Below are 24,900 nucleotides of genomic sequence, written 5' to 3'. Positions count from 1 at the left end.
TTATGTAACCACTTAATTAAGAGGAAATAATTAAAAACAAATCTATAAAATAATCTAAGGTTATGTTTGATCGATGGAACAAAGAGACGAAACCTTACGAGCGTAATTCTTCTGTACATTTAAATTGGGTAAAAACAACTAGATAAATACATATACATATGCATAAATATGTACATAGCTAATTTTGCTCGTAAAACCAAAACATTTCAAAGGCGCACTTACTGTCGTATAGATACCATAATATTGAAGCATTTGTTATTGGCGAGTCAGCTGAGAGAAGTGAATACTAAGCTTGGAGTCGACGAACGTCAAATCTTTCACATTGAAAAGGCTCCTGAATCTCGACATGAACAACATGGTTAACAAGTATGACGCGTGAGTAAAGTATTTTATGGAATGAGGAAATTAACATAGGTAGAAATAAAAACTTCAATACTTGGGGGATGATATTTATCACCATATGTTTATGAATCATGACTAACCATTGTGTGTGTATGTATTCACCTAATTGAATGGTGTAGTGTCGTAAAACTACTAATCCGTATCTGTATGTGCATGTACACACTCAAAAACACACACATGCAAGCACGCACGCACGCGCACACACACACACAAACAGTGGCGCAGTGGTAGAGTTCCTGGCTGCCACTATGGCGGTCAGAGTTCGTATTCAGCCCAAGGCGAAAATAATTTCAGGATCGCTGCGCTGCGGGTCGTTACTCCAACTCTCGAGGGCAGGGAGTTGGGGGTGTGTGTGTGTATGTCACACTATTACCCATAGATTGGTCATGCGAGCTCTGAGCTCTCATCCGGGAGGTTAATAACTACCGATCAGGAATCCAACACATGATCCAAGACCATAGTGAATCACACACACACACAAATAAATAAACGGTCAACTCTTGGAATAGCCTAAGAGAAGACGGTGCAATTTGAAACTAAATCAATTTTAAGCAGAGTTTGATGGATGGAGAAGAAAGAAATGATGGGATCTCATGAGCATGGCTCCTGCCCTGTATATTACAATTAGGTAAATATATATGCACACACATACCGAGACTTGTGGTCTTTCTCAATTTCTTACCACAATCTTGTGATGTCATCTTGCCGTAAACCTAGAGATCCTCTCTGTTAGTTTTGTCAGCTTCCTTAAACAACCTGAACACTTCTTTTTCATGGAATGACTCTCTGATCTTCTTTTTTGTTATTTAATGATAGCAGGTCTAATATTTCAAGTGTTGGTACCCAGTCTCCTGGTATAATTTCCACAGAGGTCCACCAAATGCCTCTTTTTATTATTGTTTTAGATCAACTCACCTCTTTGGTTACACCAATTTTCTTAAAAGAAAATCCCCACCAAATATAGTTTTTGTGATATATATGATTTTTTAGCTGTGTAATATTGTGTTTGTAATGTGCATGCATTCCCCCTAGCCAATCATGTAAACAAGAATGGCAGACAGAAGGTGATTGTCATGCATTTTAGAAATTAATTATATGCTACAACAACACAATTTACTCAATCACCATGCTGGTGTTCAAGCTGCCTGAAGACACTAAGAGTAGTGACAGCAAAGGAATGTTTAAAAAGAGGCTGAAGATCATCTGTTTGCTGAATGCTGTGACCTAAATGAAAGGAGTTTTAAAGACAACTACAAATGTTGAAAAATTGAAAATGAATAAAGTAGTGTCCTGCAGAGCACCATGACAGTAGTGGAGCAGGGTCCTAGAAATAAACACCTTAAGTATCAAGTAAATAAGCTATTAACACTACCAATGACGCAGTTATTTCTACTGAAATGCACTTATTTTTGCACCAACCCAGGGGGAGTGGCTTAAAAAAAAAGAGAGAGAGAGAGAGAGCATGAATCCCACCATAAATTGTTCATGTCTGGCATTCTTTATTTGGGGGGGGGGATCTCTGGAAATTTGACCATCTCTTGTATGGTTTATCTGTAAGGCTGGGAACCAGTTTTGATTGCTGTTTGTTGTATTGTTTTAATCTTGTTTATTTTTCATTAAGTGTAGACGCTGTAGATACCAGTTTGTAGTCATTCTATGATTTTTTTTTCATCTCTTCAGCCATACTAGAAAATGACTTTGTTTATCAATAGTTTGTATTCATTTATGTAATTATATTTACCTAATTGTAATATACAGGAAAGCTACAATCATGGGATATATAATTTTCTCTAACTATTGTACCTAGTTTTGAATTCTCTTGCTGTTTTAGCCAATGCTATATGAACTTGTAATCTATTTCAGGAATTGATGCATCTATATAGAAAACTGTGTTTATTGACATACCTTAGATGTGTGCTCTCTTCAATATATTCCTATTGCCTCATGACTTGTGTCCCAGATCAAGAGATCTGTTAGTTTTATGTGTTCCCTTTAATTACCTGTGTGCTTCTAGTTGTTAACTTCTTTCTTTCAATAATGGCAGATTCACTGCATTTACTCAGTTATTTTATCTGCAACACTGGGAACCAATTTAATTGCTGCTCTTTGTGTTCTCTAAATCTTGATTATATCCTTCACTGTGCGTGTTATTACTTAACCATGATATACAAGAAAGGGGAGGCACTCATGGGGTTCATCTACTCTTTTATTTATCATACCTAGATTCATATTCATGTATATTTCCAGCTTGGTTAGTATCCTAATCTTGCAGTTATCTTATTTGGATTTGAATTCATGTAGTTCCAGCCTGGGCTGTATCTCCCAATCTGTTCCAAGTATTTTTACCTCTGTATGGAAAATGGTATTTCTTCATGTGCACACACACTCGCATGTATATTTAGGTTATTATGTATATACTGGTACTAGCTTATGTGAATGCAACATTTTCTTTTACGTAGTTATGCAGTGAGTAAGCCTTAGTAGTAGAATGATAGTTCACTTATTGTGTTATGGTACTAAGGATTCATAAGAGTAGAAACTGTATTAAGAAACAGGAAGCATTGTAGTTCGCTGTATCTAGTGTGGTCATTTCTGAGTTTCTAAAAGGATTTTTTTTTAGTACACATTTTTAAACAAAAATTGTACATGATTGATGATGAGTTGAAAATCTGTTAGAGATTGGTTAAGATATACAGTGATAGGTCAGTCAGTCAATTCATTGTCCTAGGTCTCTTGGTCCAAGTGGCAGTGGCCACCAGGCAGGCCCATAGGTCACTCAAGGAAGATATATTGTGGTGTTGTCTAGGTACTGTTAGTGTGGGACAGAGTAGGATGAGATACTGCTTTAGAGCTAGATAACATCCAGAACGCAAGTGTTCTAGTGTAGTTCTTACTTCTCTTAAGAGGGATTTTCATGTGGGACTGATGTCAAGTAGGTCTTAATGTTGTGATATACAAGAGCATTAACAACTTTGTAAACCCTTATAGATCTCTGGTAAGACTTCATTTAGAATACTGCAAACAGACTTGAAGACTGTACAGCCACAAAGATATCTATGTACCAAAAGGCTTCGTCCCCCTTATAAGGGAGGTAGCCATCCAAATCATGCACCCACCTGTCACCCAACGTAGAAATATAGATGATATAGAAAGGTAAATAATTATTGTTGCTTCAATTTTCACTGAATGGAAACTCAGGAGTTCAAAGTGGCTGGCAACTTTTTTTGTACCTTCCCACATGTCTCACTGGGAAGAATCTTTGAGCTGTTGTTTGTGTGGTATTAGTGTGGGACATTTTCTGTGCAATTAGCAGAAAATACTAGGTAGAAGGGAACAGCCACCACTTGCCAGCTGTCCTCGTGTGAAAAAGTGGAGGAAATACAGTTGAAGTTGATAGAGATCTTGGGCCCAGTCGGGAAATGGTGCCAGCCCCTCCATATTGAAAATGGGCAGCAGAGATGGGTTCTCTCTGCCCTCTGTTGTGTAGGACCACCACATGTAGGTACCCATCATTTGTCTCTATAGAAAAGGCACAATGGAGAATGATGCAGAATATAGAAAATATAAAGGGGGATCCCCATGAAATTAGAAAGAAGATAGGATTATCACACAACCCAATAAGGGGTTTATACTTTTTCACCTTTTTAATTTTCCTTTGTTTACTTTTATGATCATGTTTCCACCATGTTTACCAATTCTATCACTCCTCCAGACTGTATAACCACAAAGTTATGCTACCCAGCTTTGTACTTGTATTAAGTTTTATCTTTATACAAACCACCTTAGGTATTTTTTATCCTTAATGTAGTTGGATAATTCCAGTTGTTTTGACAAAATTCTATTGACTTTAGTGAACATAGCATTAATCCTCTTTCCCTCACTTTCATTCTAGCCTTACAATTCACTTCTTCCATTCATCCTTTTTTCCTATTATCACCACATTCTCCTGTTCTCTACCTCATTTGAAAAAAACTGGTTACATTGTTTTCATTTAGAAGGAGTCATCAGTTGGAAAGGAAATAATGGAAATATATATGATTGGGTAGTTTAATGTATTGCCACATTTGTTCAGCACCCATGTGAGAATGTATTTACGTAATTGTTGTATACAGGAAAGGAGCAATGCTTATGGGGTCCTGTCTTATTCTCCAAATATTAAACCTTGCTTCAAACTCTTATATGGTTTCAGCTTGGGTTACATCTCCTCCAATTATCATAAATTGCAACAAACTTCCAGGAGAGTTAATCACATTGTGTTAATAATTGTTATTTTTTATTATTATCTTTTTTTTTTTCATAAGAGCTGCATATTTGTTAGTTTGGCAGAATATATGAGCCTGAATTGATACTGAATGTGTACTGATTGTTTATGGCATTTCATTAACAGGCTAGGTGTCATCCCCCAGCCAAGCTCAACTAGGACTTGTTGCACTCAGAGGTGAAGGACTATTGAAAATTGATTACTTCAAAATACCCTTGGATCCGTGTGGTTAGATCTGTTTGTGACTCACTGTTTCTTCTTTAACTTTTCATTGTGTTTTTGTCTTTACTGCACCTGTAGAAGTTTGAACACAAAATCAGATGAATAAGAATGTGAGTCAAAATATTTCTTCTCATTTTTACTGACAGTGAAACTAGCAATATCTTTATTATATCCCAAAATAGTATATCCTGTTTCATTTTATTTATTTATTTTTTCAGGTGTTAATCAATCAATCATTTGTTGCCTAGAGTTTCTCTGACTGGAGACTGAGGACCCCACAGCAGCCAGCAGTGGTCCTCAGACCTCTCGTAGATTTTTGCAGGAAGAAAGGTTGGCCTGTAGTTTGTGTTGTACGAGTGTAGGGCTGTTCCTCTGTCACCAGCTGTTAGGAGGAGGAGGGAAGCAGTCATTGGTTGTCAGTTCTTCTTGTATACTGTCTATATACCAAGGGCTTTTACCCCCTCATATGGGAGGTAGCTGACCCTTCTTGTATGGAAATATGGAAAATGGTGGAAGTTAATGAGGCTAGAGATCTTGGGAATGGTCTGGAGACGATTACCAGCCTCTTAGGGCAGTACTTCCAGTAATAGGTTAGGCCGTTAGGGTGTTGATAGGCTTTGGAGAAGAGTTGTGGGAATCCTCTTTAGTGCCTTTTGGCAGGCACCCCAATTTTTTCTCTCTTTTTTTTCGGTGTATTATGGTTGGTCGCGTAACTAAATTTGGTTATACACCCAACCCTCAATTTAATCAACAAAAGGGGAAGAGGGGCATCCAATAAATACAATCAATTCAACATATTTAGTGTTATTTGATATCATACTTAACAAGGATTGTGAAAATGGGTTCTTGATGCTATGAACATATAATGAGGGGTACTGAGAAACTTATTCTGAGCTACTGAATTTTATCCATTGCATCCTACATCTGCTAAGTAGGATCCATTAAATCATGGGCTGAGTGTACAGTACTATAATCCCTGCACTATCAGTCTTGATACAGTCGAAGCCATGTCCGGATACCAGCACACCTTGTTATTGATTTTGCAAATGTCTGTATGATATAAAACCAACTCTCAGACATGTCCATAAAGTGTAAGTCCTTTCAGACTCATAACCTATAAGGTTACCCATTAGTGTACATCCTTTGGAAGATATTTAAAGGTAAGACATACTGTACAGATCTCGACATAGGATTTGTCTGCCAGGGAGTGGACCTATAAAATGTCTAAAATGGAAACACACTGAAGGGGTGAATTTTTGTGCCATTTAAATGTGCCACCTACCATTGCATTGTGAGCAGAGCTAATCATCCTGCCAGAAACCAACACACTCAGTTGTTGCCTTGACACCGTGGAGGGAGGATTTGTGCCGCAAGTGTCCCATGTGTCCTTACCTCTCGACCCTCACCATTGCCTCTTCTAACCCCGCAGTGTTTTGAGTGTGAGCTCTAGTAAGGATTTATTGCAGGAAATCATTGCCTAGATTGTAGCCCGAAAGAAATCCAGTTGTACAATGAAAGAAATAGCTTCTGTTTAAGGGTTAGAAGAGGTTTCTTAATGGGTTGGTGACTTTTGTACCCAAGTGTTGCAATCCTTCAATTCACAGTTCAGACCGACACCTTGCCAAATAGTTCAAGGTTACTTTCTTTGATTTTCTTTGCAGTCACTCAGGAATTAGACTCAACCTGACATTTTACAATTGTCTGGACCCTTTTACTGGTCTTCAATGCCTTCCCAGGCCTCCCTTTCTGAGTGGGAGTAGAGAGCCCACCCTCCCAGTGAAACTTGGCAACCCAGCATCTAACACTTTGTGAACACACTCCAACCTGTTCAGCTATTTCCTTTGTTATATGACCAGATTTCTTTAGGGCCAATCTGGGCAATGTTTTCCAGCAATAAATCCATACTAGAGCCCATATTTACAACCTGGGAGGGGTTAGAAGAGGTGGTGGGGGGGATGAGAGGCAAGGACACATGGGACACTTGCGGCACAAATCCTCCCCCAACAGCGGCAAGACAATAGCTAAGTATGTTGGTTTTTGGTGGGATGATTAGTTCTACTCACAATGCTGCGATGGTAGGTGGTACTCAAGGGTGTTTTCATTGTCAACATTGTGTTGGTCTACCGTGGCCCTGGTGGACCAATCCTATTTCAAGCACTATACGCTGTAAAGGTAAAATAATACTGTTCAGTACATTGTACTTTGCAGAAGAAATGTACTGTACTATAATGAAATTAACAAGATAAAAAAGATGCCTTTGTTTTCTGATATTCCAATTATTTTATAATTTTAACTAATAATCACATTAGTTGTTTATGAATAGCAGGCAAAGTAGGAGCTGCAGGTTGGCATGCATCATGACAGTGATGATGTGCAGGGGCTGGAAATTTAAATTTCACATTTTTCAATTCCTACGAGTCTGAACACTTTGCCCAGATCAACCAGGAATTTGTGTCTTGATATTTGCAGATTTGGATAGTTAATGGATTAATAGTGCTGGTTAAAATATTTTCCAAATAGAGAAAATGATGTATGTGGATGCCTGGATATTTGAGAGATAACTACGCTTTCCCAATATCTTTATAGTGTAAAAGAGTACGGTAGCGAAAAGCAAAGAAGCCACTTGATAATCATTCTGTGATGTAAAAGAAATCTTGGAATAATGATTAAGAATTCATACTGGAAAATACTATGAAGTTGTTTGTAAGTTGCAGCCTGTCAGTTTTTTTTTTATTTATTTTTTTTTTTTTCTTTTTTTTTTCTCTCTCTAATAGTTGGGTACCATGTTGTGGATGTGCATTCATGAGTGGTTCTTACGAGTTGTTTTTATAGAGTGATCAGTGTTTCTGTCATCCAAATTCTTTACACATATTTAAAGGTCAGAGTGCAACAGATGAATTATTTTTTTTCTAAATTATCCACTCCCTTTTAGAAATGGTTTTGTAATCTATCCCATTCGGTTCCACCATCATAAAAGTCATGTTTTAATTGAAATACGTGTTTATAATATAAGAGTGGATTTCTGAAGATCCCCATGACATGCAGCCATTCATCACACATCGGCGGAACGTCATAAGAGTCAAACAATCTATCTAGATAATACCGCCTTAAAATTTATTATTTCGTACACACTCGCGGTTTCTATTGAAAAATGTCATGTAATTTAATTGAATCTGAAGAAGAGTTAGATAATGGAGTTCATTCATTATCCATCCAGCCATATATGTTTAAGCCCATAATATGATGTCAAATTTCAAAAGATGATCAGGAAATGACTGAACATACCAAAGTTGACCTTATTAACAATGATGATAAAAATGGGAAGTCTAACCATAGTAGTGAAGAGAGTGGGAAGAGAATCAGGAAGAGGAAAACCTGGATACAGGACAGAAAGAATAGCAAACACTGACTGGTATGTCTAGGGATAGGCCAGGCTTAAGGCAAAACTAGATCATCTTAGTCTTGGTGCTAACCTAATCAATGAATTGGTGCTGTGGCCATAGGCCTAATCATGACTTTACTCATCCACCCACCCCCAGGCTGGGCCAAGGGGGTGGGGTGGGGTTCTGGGAGTAGCCATAGGCCTAGGCCTGGTGCCAGTCATGACAGTCACAGTCTCATGTCATGTAGGCATAGGCCAACAACACAGGCCATAACTTGAAAGTGTATTGGAACAATCATGTTCAGCTCCATGGTCTATCATAGAGCCTAGGCATGTCATTTGTGTAGGCTGTCATGCACATTTTGTGAATCTACACAGATTATGAATATTAAAATGTGCAGCATTAATGATTTATTCATAATTGGGTGCACAGATAACACATCAATTAAAGATGCACACATTATGAACCTAACCTAACCATGCTTAACCTAGCCTTGTAATGAATCTTCATAATGTATACATGTCAAATGGATTTGTTGTGTGTCCAATTTTGAATTCATTATCAGTGCTGCACATTTTATGGAAATTCATAATATGTGCAGATTCATGAAATGTGTTACATGGAACTCTAGTCTTTTGGCTGGGGATTGGGGGTTCTCTTGTGTGTGGAGCATCCCCAAAGTTACTCCTCAGAATCTTGAACTAGACCATGAGAGATGATAAAAAAGTTTAGGTAGACTTTTGCTACCCCAACAATATGTGAGAAAGTGATTTTTTTTTAACAGAGCCCTCTTATATCCGAAAAGGACATAACTTGCTTGAATGTACGTAGCTGAAATTGGCATAGTCTTACACAAGAAAAAAAATTCAACTAGATTTATAATTTTGAGATATGAAAATGATGAGACATTTATTGTGCTGTAAATGGATCAAATTGGACTTTTAAATGATGTAACCAGTATAAATCCATGACCAAAAAGCTAAAAAAAAAAATCCTATCTCTGTAATATGCCTTGTTGAATATCCAGCAGTCATAGAGGGAGGGACTTTAATACTATAAGGGAACCTTCTGCATGAAAATTTGTGTATTTATAAATGTTAGGATATTATACAGGTAGTCGTCGATTTACGACCGAGTTCGGTTCCGACAGACAGGTCATAAGTTGATCTGGACGCAAGTCGGACTTTATATATATACAGTATATATTACCCTTTAAATATTATTTTTGTTACTGTACTGTATACATGTATATTCTATATTGTATTTAGCATACTGAAATAATCTTAGCATCTTTGAACTATGTTGTATGTATTTTTTAAACCTTTTTTTATAATTTTATCTGATTTTCTTTGGGAAACGTAGCCTGGGCCTAAGCATACTGAATAAAGTCCTATCATCTTTGACCTATGATATTTAATACTATATTTTTTAACATTTTTATTATTCTATCATCAGACTTTCTTTAGGAAACATATGCATACTGAATAAAATCTTATCACCTTTGAGCTACATTGTTTAATATTCATTATTCTTTTTATAATTGTCATTAGGAAACGTAGCCTAGGCCTACACATACTGAATAAAGTCCTGTTATCTTTGACCTACAAATACTTTTTTGTTGGTTAAATTAAAATCATTGTACTGTATAGTTTACAATTAATTGCAAAACATTAAAAATACTAAATGCAAGGCAAAACTAGGAAAAAAATTATTTCAAAACATTCTTTTTGTTTACGTACTGTAGCGGAAATATTGTTATCAACAACAGACTAGGCTTAAACAAAGTTTACTGTTACATTTTATTGATTGCAAAACATAAAAATACATAATGCAAGGCAAAATTAGGAAAAAAAAATTTCAAAACATTCTTTTCGTTTCCGTACTGTACCGAAAATATTGCAAAACATAAAAATACAAAATGCTGTACCGAACATATTGTTATCGACAAAGACTAGGCATAAAAAGTTTTACTGTTACATTTTATTAATTGCCAAACATATTAAAATATAAAATACAAGGCAAAATTGAGATCCTCTCTTTGTTTTTTAAAATTATTGACACTGTAGAATGTGATAACTGAAGTTCATGTGCTATCACATTAACTTTCTTCCCTCCTTCATAATGTTTTATCACTTTCATTTTCGTGTCAGGATCAATAACCTTTCTTTGTTTCTTGGCAGGCTTGGAAATATCGAAAGATAATTTTCTTTTAGACATCTTCATGGGGGTTTGAAGCACAAAAAGTTTAAAGATATAATCCTTGAATGAAGTCAGAAATACCACATGCTCCTGAATGAGAGGGAATCTGACGCTGCCGGTAACCTGCCAAAACTATCGTACTCATGTCTCGTGGCGTGCAAAGTAATTGTACTGCACTGCCAGGCATAACATTGCAATTCTTTTTCTCTTAAATGTTAAATATTATTGCACTATCTCGTGGTCGTAAAGTCGATCAGTCGTAAGTCGCATAGGTCGTAAGTCGACGACTACCTGTACATTACAAGGGAAGATCCCTAAACATCAGAAATAGGATGGGGGCAGATCAATAGATGTTGGAAGCTTAGTCTTAAAGATGTGGAAATCCAAATTATTGATGGTCTTGGTTTCGATGGTACATTTCATAACCATCTTTACATTTGGCAGCTACACAGTAGACCACTATTTATTAAATTTTCTCACAGCTATTCAATAGATTCAGTGTTTAACAATGGCGTGTGAACAGCAATGTTTGAGTACTCAAATGTCACATTTCCAAAGATTCCTGAAACTGTTTTTGAAGTGCAGGCAATTTTTTCACAGTTGATAATAGTGCATTTGTTGCCTAAATTCAAATCTAGTTGCAAAAATATTAATAGACTTATGTATTTCTGGCTATTAGTCCATAGTTGCAGTTTTGGGCCATTATTATTAGGTCTTTAATGAGAACTTTGATATTATGTGCTAGGTTTGGTGTGGAGAGGTCACTTGTGAATAAGTTGGTGATAGTATTGGTCCTTGGGAGGCTCTGTTCTACAACCTTAAGATCCCTGATAGGTGGTTGTTCTGTGGTACTGCTCTCCCTGCTTGCCAGGTTTGTCACCTATTTCTTGTCATTATTGTGCATGTCAGAAACTGTATTCATGTTTATTATCACCATTAGTTCTGTCAGGTGGCATTTGTTTGTTAAGCAATGTATTAGTGGAATGGCCTCCTTGCATTCATGTTGTTTTAGTGAGGGAGGTATGTGTACTTTGATTCTTTTCTAAAATCAGACTTTCCATCAGTTTAGCTATGGCAGAGATAGGTCTGAAGGATACTGGGGTTTCCGTTAGTTTGTTGGTTTCAGAATAGGGATTATGTGTGCTCTTTACCAGATCATTGGGATGCCATTTGGGCAGCAAGTAGTGGTTGACGATAACTGTCATTTTTTATTGCTCCAGGGCACAAATGCTTCAGGTGGTAATTTGATATTTTATCTGGATGTTTTGTTTCTCTTCCCATTTTTGAATAGTATTTTCTGTGTCTGTTGGAGAAGGGTGGGGCAGCTTTTGTGTTTACACAGGGAGCCATACTACTGGCACTTGTGTGTGTATCTGCTTCAGGAATTTGAAATTAGATCCTTTGTGTGTGAAGTGAGAGAATTACTACTAGGCTACTTGCAGCTTCATGATGGAACTTTCACATGGTGGAGTAAAAATTGGTTAATTTTGATTCATATTTAGGTGATAAATTTTATGTAGTCTATTTTTTTATTTATTTCTTTTTTATAACAAAAACATGGTCAGGAACTAAGTAATGCCATTCTAATTCTCATATTTTCATTATGACAGACTGAAGACTAGTGATGATTCAGGAGAAGAGGACACCACTACCAACAGGGAACACAAGGACCAAGACATTGTTTCTTTGGTAAATTTATTTTGGAAAAAAAATATATATATATAGATTTTTGTGCAAGATTGTAGGCAAAATACAGAAATTAAATTAAGCAAATTGTTGGATGATCCCACAGAAAGTATCATTTAAAGTAATAAAAAATAAATAAATAAATAAATAAATAAATAAATCGGGTAAACAGATATTTTTTGTCCATTGCAGAGCTTTCATTGTTGATACTACAAACCCTATAAACTTACATACATACATATACCAAGGCTTTTTTCCCCCTTACAAGGGGGGTAGCCAAAAAGAAAAAGGCATAAGATCATTCCCACCCATTCCATCCCTGAATACACTCTCCACCCTCCCTCTTATCTTAGATCCTCCTGAATGACGGGTCATCCCTGCACCTTGTCCACTGCCCTGTGTCAGAAGCAGTGTCGCAAGACACAGCACATCCACAGCAAGGCCGCTTCATTAAATCGGCGACCCCCCCTCTCCGTCCCCCCATTGCATAAAATGAGAAGACTTAGATAAAGTAAAAGAAAATTTATAGGTAGACATACATATACCAAGGGCTCTTTCCCCCATACCAGGGAGGTAGCTGAAGTCAAATGGCATAATTCCACTCCCACCCATTACACCCCCATCTATTCCACTCCCATCCACCATCACTCCCTCCCTCCCAACTTGGCTCCTCATGGATGATGGATCATCCCTGCATCTTGCCCATTGCCCTGGGTCAGAAGCAACATAGCAAGGTACAGCACATCCACAGCAAGGTAGCTTCATTTATCAGTAACCCTCCTTTCCATCCCCTCATGCAGAAACATTGAGGACAGGGAGAAATCACTTCGGGCTGCATCAAAATATCATTCACATTCATTAACCACTCCCAAAACACCTCCCCCACTCCTTTCCATTCATCACAGTATCATCCATACACAGCCATTCTCCTCAAATAGATAAAATAAATATCCTGACAAAAAATATTTACAAATAACCTTACAAAAAAAAAATTGTTTACAGTTCTTTATCCTCTTACAATAAGTAAATTTTTTTTTGTTAGGATTATGATGTAATGAAAATTTGTGTTTGTTGGTTGATCTTGTTTTCTGTATAAATGTTTGAGAAGTTGAAAGGACCTTTTATATCTTTATTTTTAAATATTTTAATGTAATATTGGTCTTAACAGCCTCCAGTGGAAGTGGGTCCCAGTGAGCACAGGCTGCAGTACACATATTCCTTGTGGTATAGCAGGAGGGCACCAGGCAAGCAAGCCACTACACAGAACTATGACCAGAACCTCAAATTAATGGGCAGGTACGTTGTTCCTTGATGATTTGACTTGGTGAATGTACACACATATATCATGGGCTTTCCCCCCCCCCCCTGTAAGGGATTAGTGAGTATACGCATGTATACCATAGGGTTTTCTTCTTATAAGGGGGTGGCTGAGTTAAAACATACTCATACATATACCAAAGGCTTTTTCCCCCTGACAAGGGAGGTAGCCAAAAAACAAAGGCATAAAATCCACTCCCACCCATTCCATCCCCACATACTCCACTCCCATTCATACTCATCCACATAAAAAAAAGGTTACCCAACCTTCCCATCACAGCACCTTGTGGATGAAAGGTCATGTTGTCCCCTGGCGCACTGTTTGGTTCAGAAGCAATGCAGTGAGGCACAGCTCTTCCATAGCAGAGCCTGATAGTCAGAACTCATTTACCCCTACCAGTTCAACATATTATAACTCCACTCTTCATACACTTAAGACAAATTGTAAAGCAGATGAGAAGAACATAAAGAGAAGTGTCGCCTTAGAGTAGATAGTATCACTTTTATCAAAATAAACAAATCCCATAAAATAGAAGTTAGTTTTTGTCTTTACACTTGTGTTTATATTTATCATTTTGTGGGAACTGCAGATTCGCCTCGGTGGAGCAGTTTTGGAGTTACTACAGCCATTTAGTACGGCCAGCAGAATTAGCATCACACTCTGACATTCACATATTTAAAGATGGAATCAAACCAATGTGGGAGGTAGGTAACTGTGTGTGTTTTCATAACTAGAAATAGTCTTTACTACTTAATGTAAGCTTGCATTCAGTCTTCCGCCCTCATAAGGAAGAAAAGGCTTTTTGGTATACTCGTATTTATGTACTTTATCATCCTCCCAGTCCCTTGATTTCTGTAAGAAAAATACAGTCGGGGTTGCCTAGTCCTTCTCACCATCCCAATTAGTTGCCCTTTGCAACACATAAAGGAACATGGTGGTGGAATTCAGGCACCCCCACCTTCCAACCACAACAAGAGGATCACAGAACAGAGAGGTGGTCATAGAAATGGTAAGGAATAGGTTCAAGGGGCAGCAGAAAGGAGACTTAGCTATGACTGGTTACTTGGGAGCTGTGGGTCTCCTGCAAGAGAGCCCTGAGGCAGAAGATTAAGTAATTAATTAATGAACATGGCAAAGTTTGTATCTTGGAATGATGTAACATATTCATAATTTGAATATACAAACTATTATTCTTGTAAGGTGCATTTTGAAATAAATGTTATAATAATTTATATGGATGCCTTTCTTTTTAGGACATAGCAAACAAAAATGGTGGAAAATGGATTGTAAGACTACGGAAAGGCTTGGCATCAAGGTGTTGGGAAAATCTTCTTTTAGCGATGTTAGGTGAACAATTTATGGTTGGTGATGAAATCTGTGGTGCTGTTATATCCGTCCGATACCAGGTGGGTTAGTCTTACACAGAACTGATATATAAATGTATGTATATGTACAGTAAAATCCTGCTAACATGATATTCTTCAGTGTGGAATTTGTCAATCATGCTCTAGATATTTAGGAAATTGAACAAAAATGCCATTAATGAATAACAGTTGATCTGCAGGTTGAACAAGTTGGTATTAAAAGCTTATATAAGTATATTTATGTATTATGGAGAGGGTTAGCTGAGCAGTTTGAGATGCTACATTTGGAAGCAAGAAGCCAGAGAAAAATACTTTGAAACCCCAAAAATCAGTGTTGGACATCAGTAAGTCTTCATGCCCAGTCACCTCACAGTGGGTGTCATGCACCTGTGTGTAATGACTAGACTACCAAGAAAAAGATAATGAGGACCAAGTACAGGGAAACCAACAAACAGGAATAATTAAAACTGCATTCAGTTTGTTACATTTTGCCCAGATTTACTTTCAACTATTATGTTTCACACACTTTTCATTCCAAATTTGTATTTGGGGTCACATGTGGCAGTGAATGGAGGATTGGATGTGAATTATCAAGGAAAAGTGTCAAGTAAATATCTAAATGTAATGAAGTGTTATGAAAAATAGATATTTGAAGATAATGCAAAGAGAAGGACCTCTGAAGAAGTGATTGTACCCATGGCACTGTATGGAGCAGATATTTGCAATTAAAGAGAGCCAGAAAGAAAAATGCTGAACATATTTGAGATTAGGCATATCAGAAGTATTGTTGATGGTACAAGGATAGATAATGAGAAGTGGGGTACGGCAGAAAATTGGGATGGGAAAAGTGTTTAGGGAGATGGGCATATAGAAAGAATGATTGAGGAAACACATTTGGAGAGAGTATGGAACACAGAGGTAAATGAAGTGAATTTGAAAATTAAGGATGAGGTGAATGGACAGGTAAAGGGGACATTGGTTGCTTAAAGAATGTTGAGCCAGGAAGAGTGGGCAAAAGATAAGAGAGAATGAAGGAAGGAATGATGGAACCCAAAAGGATGTTCTTCTTGTCTGTTCCATATATTTTTTGAGTGGATGAGGAAGAGGATTGCTGTATAATGAAGCAGTGGAAGTAAATCAGTTCAGGTTATTGGTCCCTGATATGTAGGTGCCATGTCTCGCTGCATTACCTTTGATCTGAGCAGTGTTATAAGGGAGAGAAATGATCCTCTATCCATGAGGTGTTAAGGTAGGAGTGATGAGTTGGCTTTGAAGGGTGTAAGGGTGAGTGTGTGTTTTGACTTGGCCACTACTGTTACAATAGGGGAAAAGGCCCTTAATATGTATGTATAAACTGTAACAATGCTACTGGGTGTGAGCTGTAGCTATCATAGGGCGGATTAATTTTATTATTTGTTTTAACATTGCGAACTCCCCATTTCAATAACCACCAAACTTTTTTTTTTTTTTTTTTTTCATGGTTCAGCATTACTTCAGAACAGATAAGCAAAATTCTCATATCAAAATAAGGAATAAGGCTAAATCACTCTGTATTGAATTTAGAAGTGTATGATTCAGCTTTCTGATGCATTCAATTTTGCATGCCACATTATTTCACAAGACTTAATATTGTGGCTTTCAGGTATGTCATACATCACTGCTGCTGAATACTGCTGATCAGAGTTATACATTACCTCTACTAAGAACTTGTCATTGCTGGCTTGCATTTTTTAAGCAATAGTTGGTGACATGCTTTTCACATTTAAGGTGAAATAGATCAAATTACCTTTGATCTTCCTAATTTCAGAAGCAATATTTGTCAAGGATGTGGTTCAATCCATCAGTTCTTAAGTTTCTTAGCAGGTTTAAGCTTCAGTGTTGGCAAAATTTCTTGAGATCTTTTCTTAACTGGAGGAAGAGATGCTGCATGTGATGATGAGAGCCATTTTCAAGATGAAGCAACAAACTGTCACAAAATCCAAAAATGTAGTTGGGATTGTTAGTCTCAGTGCACGAAGGAGGTTATTCTCTGCCATGGGTATCAAAACAAACTTGATTTGTATAGGTAGATAGTAGGTGGGTTGCTGGATGGTTTGAATGTACTCATTGTAAGGTGTAATTTCAAAACATTTGTCACAGTCAATTGTTACCTATTCAGATATTTTACCCGATGTGATGAATGTATCCATTATAAAGAGTGGTCCAGCATAAACATGTCCATCCGAGAAAGTTATTGCTTAGTAGGGCAGCCTTTTGTGCAAGAAAAGGAATAATGTAGGTATGTGAAAGGGTTGTAGTTAGTTGCACCCAGTCACACTGGGTTAGACAGGCACCATCTCAGTTGGGAGAAAACCTAGGTCCATTTTGTGTGTGATTGTTATTTGTTCATTGACCTAATTATAGTGTACAGGAAAGGAACAGTGCTTAAGGGGTCCAGTCACTTACTCTCAAACTATCGTACCTGGCTATAAATTCACGTATGATTCCAACTTGGGTTATATCTCCTTGGTCTCCAGTTATTATAGATTTAAATTCATATATTGTTCCAGTTTGTATTTTTACCTAGTTGTATTTTATGGGACGATAGCTATGCTTGTAGTGACCCGCTTTTGTATCCCTCCGCATCCAGTTTGTGTGTATGTATTTACCTAGTAGTATCTTATGGGATGGGAAGCTATGCTCATGGTGTTCTGTCTCAATGTGGGTGTATGTGTGCGTTTTCTGAGTGAGGCATGAGTTAACCAGCTAGGGTGCAAACATATATAATGTACATGAACTACATACATATACCAAAGGCTTTTTCCCCCTTACAAGGGAGGTAGCCAAAAAGAAAAAGGCATAAAAACCATTCCCACCCATTCCATCCCTAAATACACTCCCCTCCCCTCCACCCTCTTATCTTGGCACCTCCTGGATGACAGGTCATCCCAGCCTCTTGTCCACTACCCTGGGTCAGAGGCAGTGCCGCAGGACACAGCACATCCATAGCAAGGCCGCTTCATTAAATTGGTGACCCCCCCTCTCCATCTCCTCATGCAGAAAAGGAAAAGATGGGGGAGAAATCCCTTCGGGCTGCATCATATTTTTCTCACACATACTACCTCACTCCCCATCCCCCCACCCATTCCACCTCGTGCATCACAACATCATCCATATACAACCATTCTCCATTCACTCCTGTCTTCTGTCCTTTCTTGTCCTTCCCCAAAGTCCCTTTCACCCCATCCATCCATCTCATCCTAGGACATCCCCTCATGTTCATTCCCTCCACATCTGCCTTCCATACCCCTTTTACTAGTCTTTCTTCACTCATTCTTTCCATGTGTCCAAACCATCCCAATACTCTTTCATCCACCCTATCTCCCAACTCCCTTACCACCCCTGTTCTCCTCCTCACCTCCTCATTTCTCACTCAATCCAGCCTAGCCCCCATCATACCTCACACACCTCATCACAAACACAATCAAATTCCTCTCTTATGTTCCATGTTTCTGCCCCATACAGTGCTGTTGGCACAATCACTCCTTCATACAATCTCCTCTTAGCCTCCATTCCCAAATGTCTGTTCCTCATTACACTTTTTAATCCACCAAGGCATTTACTCGCTTCTCTCAATCTAAATTCTACCTCCACCTCTACTCCTCCCTTTCCTGCCACATTCGCACCCAAGTATTTAAAACTATCCACTTCCTCCAGTCGCTCTCCCTTAATGCTCACTTCCAGTCTACTGCCACTTTCACCCCTTGTACATCTCATCACCTTACTTTTACCCACATTTATCTTCAACTTTCTTCTTTCACACACTCTCCCAAACTCTGTCACTAACTTCCTCAATCCCTCCTCTGATCCTGCTACAAGCGCAGTGTCGTTCGCAAACAACAGCTGGCTCACCTTCCACTTTTCTCCATTTTCTATAACCATCTCCAACTCCTGACCCACCACCCTTGCATTTATCTCTCGCACCACCCCATCCATGTATAAGTTGAACAGCCAGGGCGATGAAGTCCCACCTTTACCTAGAACCATTCACTCTCTCCATTTCTAATCCTGACACATGCTCTACTACTCTCGTAAAAACTCTTGACAGCTAGAAGCTTTCCTCCTATCCTGTATATCTGCAAAACCTCCCACAGTGCCTTCCTGTCTACCCTGTCATAAGCCTTTTCCAGATCCATAAAAGCCCAAAAAACATTCTTACCTTTTCCTATAGCTTTCTCACATATCTGTCTTACCACAAAAATCTGATCTATGCAACCTCTACCTGTCCTAAATCCACACTGTTCCTCGCCAGTTACTCCCTCTGTTCCTCTCCTAATCCTCTCAATCAAGATCCTCCCATAAGCCTTCCCAACTACACTTAACAAGCTAATCCCTCTAAAACTACTACACTCACACCTGTCCCCATTTTCCCTTGTAAAGTTTAACTATACATGCATTCCTCCAGTCCTATGGCACTCTACCCTCTCTCCAGCAAATATTAAATAACTTCACTAGCCAATCCACCAAACATTGTACTTCCTTTTTTAAGACATTCTTCATGGCATCCATCCAGACCAGGTGCCTTACCTGCTTTCATCATCTTAACAACTGCCTTCACTTCATCCTTCCTTATTTCTTCTTCATTTTCCTCACTCATCATGGTCATTTTCTTAGCACTTCCCAATGCAGCTATCTTGCCCTCCCTATCCTCCTTCACATTTAGCAACTCCCTAAAATACTCTGCCCATCTTCCCCTTACTGCCTTCTCTTCCATTATCATCTCTCCATCTGCACCTTTTACCTTTTCTTCTCTACTTGATTTGCCTCCTCTTCCTCTCTTAATTTCTTTCCAAAACATCTTTTTATTACTTTCAAAATTTTCTGTCATACTCATACCCCATTTCACATCTGCTCTCCTCTTTGCCTCCTTTACCTTGTGCGTTACGTCTTTTTTTTTTTTTTTTTTTTTTGTACCTCTCACATGACTCCCTCGTCCTTTTTGTAACCAATCTGTGAAAGCTCGCTTCTTCTCTTCAACAACCTTCATTATTTCCTTATCCCACCATTCACTACCCTTCCTTCTATTTCCTCCCATCCTTCTTGTTCCCCATACCATTTTTGCACACTTTGTGACTCCCTCCTTGAACCATCCCCATTCCTCCTCCACTCCTAGCTCTACTCTATCTTTCACTCCCTCCCACTCCTCCCTCAGCTTCTTCTTGTACTCCTCCTTTTCCTTTTCATTTAAAGAGTTCACTCTAAGCACCTTCCTACCTTTTGTCTTTTTCCTCTTTCTCCATCTATCCTCCACTCTCAACTTACCTTCCACCAAAAAATGATCTGGTATTCCCCCACTCTCTCCCCTTAGCACATGTACATCCATAACTCATCCTATATACTCCTATCTACCACTACATAGTCCATTAATGCTCTATCTACCACTCTTGCATCCACCACCCTCTCCCAAGTGTACTTATGCTTGACTTTCTTCCGAAACACTATTTGCTATCATCATCTCTTGAGACACATCTCCACCCTCAACTATCCACTACGATTCTTTCGTGGAACTCCATATTTCCCAACCACTCCGTCAATTGGTTCATTTCCTACCCTAGCATTAAGTTCTCCCAATACTACTACATTGACATTCCTCCCTAATCCCTCTATGCATTCATTTAAATCTATCCAAAAAGCCTCCCTTTCTTCTACACTCTTCTCACTACCAGGCCCATATGCACTTACAAAAACCCACATCTCCTTTCCCAGTTTCACCTTCATCCACATTTTCCTTGAGGAAACCTCCTTCCACTCCACTACATGTTTACCTATCTCTTCATTTAATAGTATAGCCACCCCTTCTCTCCCTTACCTGCTCTTCACTCCTGAGAACCTCTCAATTACACTCCCAAACTCACACTCGCCTTTCCCTCTCAACTTAGTTTCACTCAAAGCCAACACATCCATCTTCTTCTCACAAACATACTACCTATCTCTTCCCTTTTACTCTCATCTGTACCACATCCACGCACATTAAAAGACCCAAACCTTAGGGTGCTACCCATAGCTCTGAAAGAGTGGTATGAATTACTGATTGAGTGCTATTTAAAAAAAGTAAAATAGAATTAAAACATACATACCTCCCCTTACCAGGGAGGTAGCCAAAGTCAAAAGGGATAATTCCACTCCCACCCATTTCATCCTCACCCATTCCACTCCCATCCACCACCTCTCCCTCCCTCTCATCTTGGTTCCTAATGCAATGTAGAATTAATAGGTTAAGAAAATAGGTTAGAAATAATTACATTGTTGGACTACAGGGAATGGAATTAAGAGTGGTAAGTTGATACACAACAGGATAAGCCTGTAACAAGAAGAAATTATTCCATAAGGGATCGCAAAGAAGGTAATGATATATCCTTGTGTAGATAAAAACCATGCATGAAAATGAACTCTATATAACCTATTTGTATAATAATATCTTTTGCAATTTTCATAGGAGGACATAATATCGGTGTGGAATCGAACTGCCTCAGACTCCATAACTACAGCAAAAATTCGAGATACACTTAAGAGAGTACTTAATCTTCCACCCAACACCATTATGGAATATAAGACTCACACAGATTCACTTAAGTATGTAGCTGGCAAATAGCTTCCTTTGTTGGAATGAGGTAGTTTATTATTATTTCCTTTGTTGTATTGATGCATGGTTTCATATATGTTTTATTTATTTAGTGTGTAGTATGAATCAATCTGAATATGAAGAGGAATTATTTTTTATTATTATTTATTTATTGTTTAAGTTAATTTTTTTTTCTTTGTTACATTTGTGTTATACATATTCCTCGTATAATTTATTTTCTTTTTCTTTTTTAATTTTTCTTTTTTCTTTTTTTTTTCTTTGTTTTATGGAATGTGAAGACTGTGTATTAATAATAATAATAATCTCATTCTCATTTTTCCCTTGACCAGTTGTCTTTTCCAACCCAGGGATCATTCCAGTTTTCGCAACACAAGAGCTGATGGCTTCAGCAGTCGAGCAGAAGGTTTTCTAAGGTAGAACAAGCATTGGGCTGAAGTAACTGCCTTGGTCGAATAATTAATTTTACAGAGAACAAGCCAAGAAGGTTTATACACAAATCTCAAGTTGAAATTGCATTTACCTGGCAGACATGAGTTAAATTTGTTTAACTTAGCAAGAAAGCATATGTGCACTGAACAGATTATTGATTACAGCCATGAGTGTAGTAATACTGATGGGAAGAAATAGTTTTTTGTACCTTTTTTGCAAGGGTCCAAAGTTACACATGCATATTTTGTGAATACATGAGCATGGCTTGAACATGAAAGGGAGGATGATAGGGGCAATTCTGGAGTTTGGATGTGTTAGAAAAGTTTGTCAATTGAAAGAGCAAAGAGAATACTGTACAACCATATTTTGTAGTATTATCATGTAGACAAAACTGCCAATTATTGAAAGGGTACTAACCCTCTTGTGTAGCTGTCATTTCATTTGTTAGACATCATACATGATTACAGTATTATGAAGTAACATTTTAATTCAAACCATAACATGCACAAAATGCTGTTATTTGATAACTGTCCCAAAATTTTTTTACTTGACTATTTGGTCACGTGAAATTTGAAGAATTGATAAGGAATATTTAGATTGTAGACAAATTTAAAAAAAAATTGTGAGTGATGTAAAAAATTGGCACTTCTCTATTTTAAGATATATTTTCTTAAATGTGTAGCAATCTTGCTAAACAGTAAATGAATGGATTGGCAGTCGCGCATTAGGTGTGATATCCTTTTGATTGAATAAATACATTGACATGTATAATACACTGCACCGAACACTACACCTATATTATGCTGAAAGTTGCATGTTTTTGTTGCAGCTGGTCTGACATCTGGAATTCAATATAAGTTTTTTATTTGCTTTAATCATTGTACATCATTCAGCTGTTATACAATTTGCTGGGGCACAGCAGAATTTTAGATCATCATCTCATTCTGAATTCCATCAGAATCCTTGAGCTTATTGCTGGAGTGAAACCAGGTATTGTTCCTGCTTTAAGAAAGGAACAAGGATTAGATTGGGAATGCACAGTATGTTTGAGTAATTAGTTTAACATGTATTCAAAAATTTTTAATTGAGAAAGTAGCATAAACATTTCTTGATTTTGAAACTCTTTTTATTTAACCTTTACAGACCATAAACATCATCCATATACAACCATTCTCCACTCACCTCTGTCTTCCGTCCTCTCCCTTCCTTCCTCAACAGACATTCCCCTCTTCCCCAAAGCCCCCATCACCCCATCCATCCACCTCATCCTAGGACGTCCCCACATGTTCACTCCCTCCACATCTGCCTTCCATACCTCTTTTACTAGTCTTTCTTCACTCATTCTTTCCATGTGTCCAAACCATCCTAATATCAGGGTGCAGGGATGAACCGTCATCCAGGAGGTGCTCAGATGAGAGGGAGGGTGGGAGGGGTGTGGAGTGTATTTAGGGATGAAATGGGTGGGAGTGTTTTTATGCCTTTCCCTTTTTGGCTACCTCCCTTGGAAGGGGGAAAAAGCCTTGGTATATGTATGTATGTACAGACCATAAAATAGGCCTGCATTTGGAGGACTTAACTTCTCCCATTTGTAGAAGAGGAACTGCTGCCTCACAAGCTCTTATTAGTGTCCCCTGGGACTGACTTCCACCTGGGAAGTTAGTGTAAAGAGTGAAACTTATTGAGTCACTAGTGACATAAATAGTTGCTTGCACTCAAACTACCACACTTTTCTATAACTTACCATCAGACTTCATCAACCTAATAAATGTTAAAAAAAAAAAAAAAGAATTATTCCTATGGCGATGGTTAGTGATGATGGGGTCAGGAGACCATGATCTTGAAAAGGTTCTAGCCACAGAGGACACAAGGCATATGGAGTGGAAGGTCACTCTGTAATAGGATAGAAAGGAAAGTACAGTTCAGCAGCCACCTGTACAACTGTTCATCCAAAGGGACTGCAAAAAGTGCCTTAAACATAGCCCACAACTCGCAACTGGGTAGTCCTCCCTTCAGTGGGATTTCTCATAATTACAAACATACATGTATGTAATTACATCTGTGTATGTATGTATGTATGTATGTAATTATGAGAAAAGGATCTAGCCACGGAGGACACAAGGCATATGGAGTGGAAGGTTGCTCTGTGCTAGGATAGAAGGAAAGTACAGTTCAGCAGCCACCTGTACAATTGTGTTCATCCAAAGGGACTGCAAAAAGTGCCTTAAACATAGCCCACCCCCACAACTCACAACTGGGTAGTTCACCCTTCAGTGGGATTACCCATAATTACAATCAAAATAAACTTAGGAACACAGAAATCCCCAAAATTACTTATGACTTGGTTTAATTGATTGACTGAATCAGACTCCACAAGTGGCAACCCTCCCAGACCAGTGGAATCCCCCCTGATCCTACCCCACCCTGCCCTGTTGTACAAACCTGAACACACAAAATGATGGGGCTCCTGCACCTTGAACATATTTGACTTTTGGCACCTTGGTGATTAATTAGATAGGCTCTCTTTCTTAGAGGATAGCTAATTACTGCTTAACTAAGGAAATCAACATGTGAAGTAGCAAATGACAATATATTCAGTTTCTGTTAAAAAAATTCTTACTACTACACTAGTAATAATTTTGTTCTTCCCTTTTATTAACCAAAGCTGCAAGGCAAAGGTAGGGGCACAAAGTGATCTCTGGAAGCCACATGGTCACCACTTGTGTGCACACATCTCAAATGACATGTCCCCTGGTAAACAGATAAACAAAATTGTTGGTGAATCCTATAATTTGTTAAGATCAATAAAGGTGAATTTTACCTACTTGGATGAAGAAATGGTGAAAAAATACTAGTCACAAAGATAAGGCCTAGACTGGACTATGCTGTGACACTATGGTCACCTAGTACCAAAAAAATATAAAGGAAATTGAAAGAATCCAGAAAGCAACTACGAAGATGGCCCAACACTTTCAAAACTGTCTTATGAGAAGAGATTGTCAAAACTGAAATTCCCA

General features: G+C 38.1%; 1 protein-coding gene across 11 annotated transcripts; it reads left to right on the top strand.

Annotated features, from left to right (window-relative positions):
• Nucleotides 1–205: 205 nt before the first annotated feature.
• LOC143038893 (eukaryotic translation initiation factor 4E type 2-like) lies at nucleotides 206–23,006 on the top strand. Of its 11 annotated transcripts, none has more exons than XM_076208661.1 (8): nucleotides 206–375; nucleotides 4,790–4,840; nucleotides 12,078–12,156; nucleotides 13,322–13,449; nucleotides 14,061–14,175; nucleotides 14,725–14,877; nucleotides 21,311–21,447; nucleotides 21,787–23,006. In XM_076208661.1, exons 1-8 carry the CDS (start codon nucleotides 347–349, stop codon nucleotides 21,872–21,874), a joined length of 780 nt encoding a protein of 259 aa, XP_076064776.1. In that variant the 5' UTR covers nucleotides 206–346; the 3' UTR covers nucleotides 21,875–23,006. The 11 variants fall into 11 exon arrangements, with proteins under 11 accessions (XP_076064776.1, XP_076064785.1, XP_076064805.1 ...); XM_076208670.1 differs by having other exon boundaries at nucleotides 207–366; XM_076208633.1 differs by lacking the exon at nucleotides 206–375 and adding an exon at nucleotides 987–1,030.
• The last annotated feature ends 1,894 nt before the right edge of the window (nucleotides 23,007–24,900 follow it).

This window comes from Oratosquilla oratoria, chromosome 2 (genome assembly GCF_046742065.1).
Source record: "Oratosquilla oratoria isolate Oo_2021 chromosome 2, ASM4674206v1, whole genome shotgun sequence".
NCBI lineage: Eukaryota > Metazoa > Arthropoda > Malacostraca > Stomatopoda > Squillidae > Oratosquilla > Oratosquilla oratoria.
The sequence above is the reverse complement of the archived record's forward strand: the minus strand, read 5'-3'. Positions and strand labels throughout refer to the sequence as shown.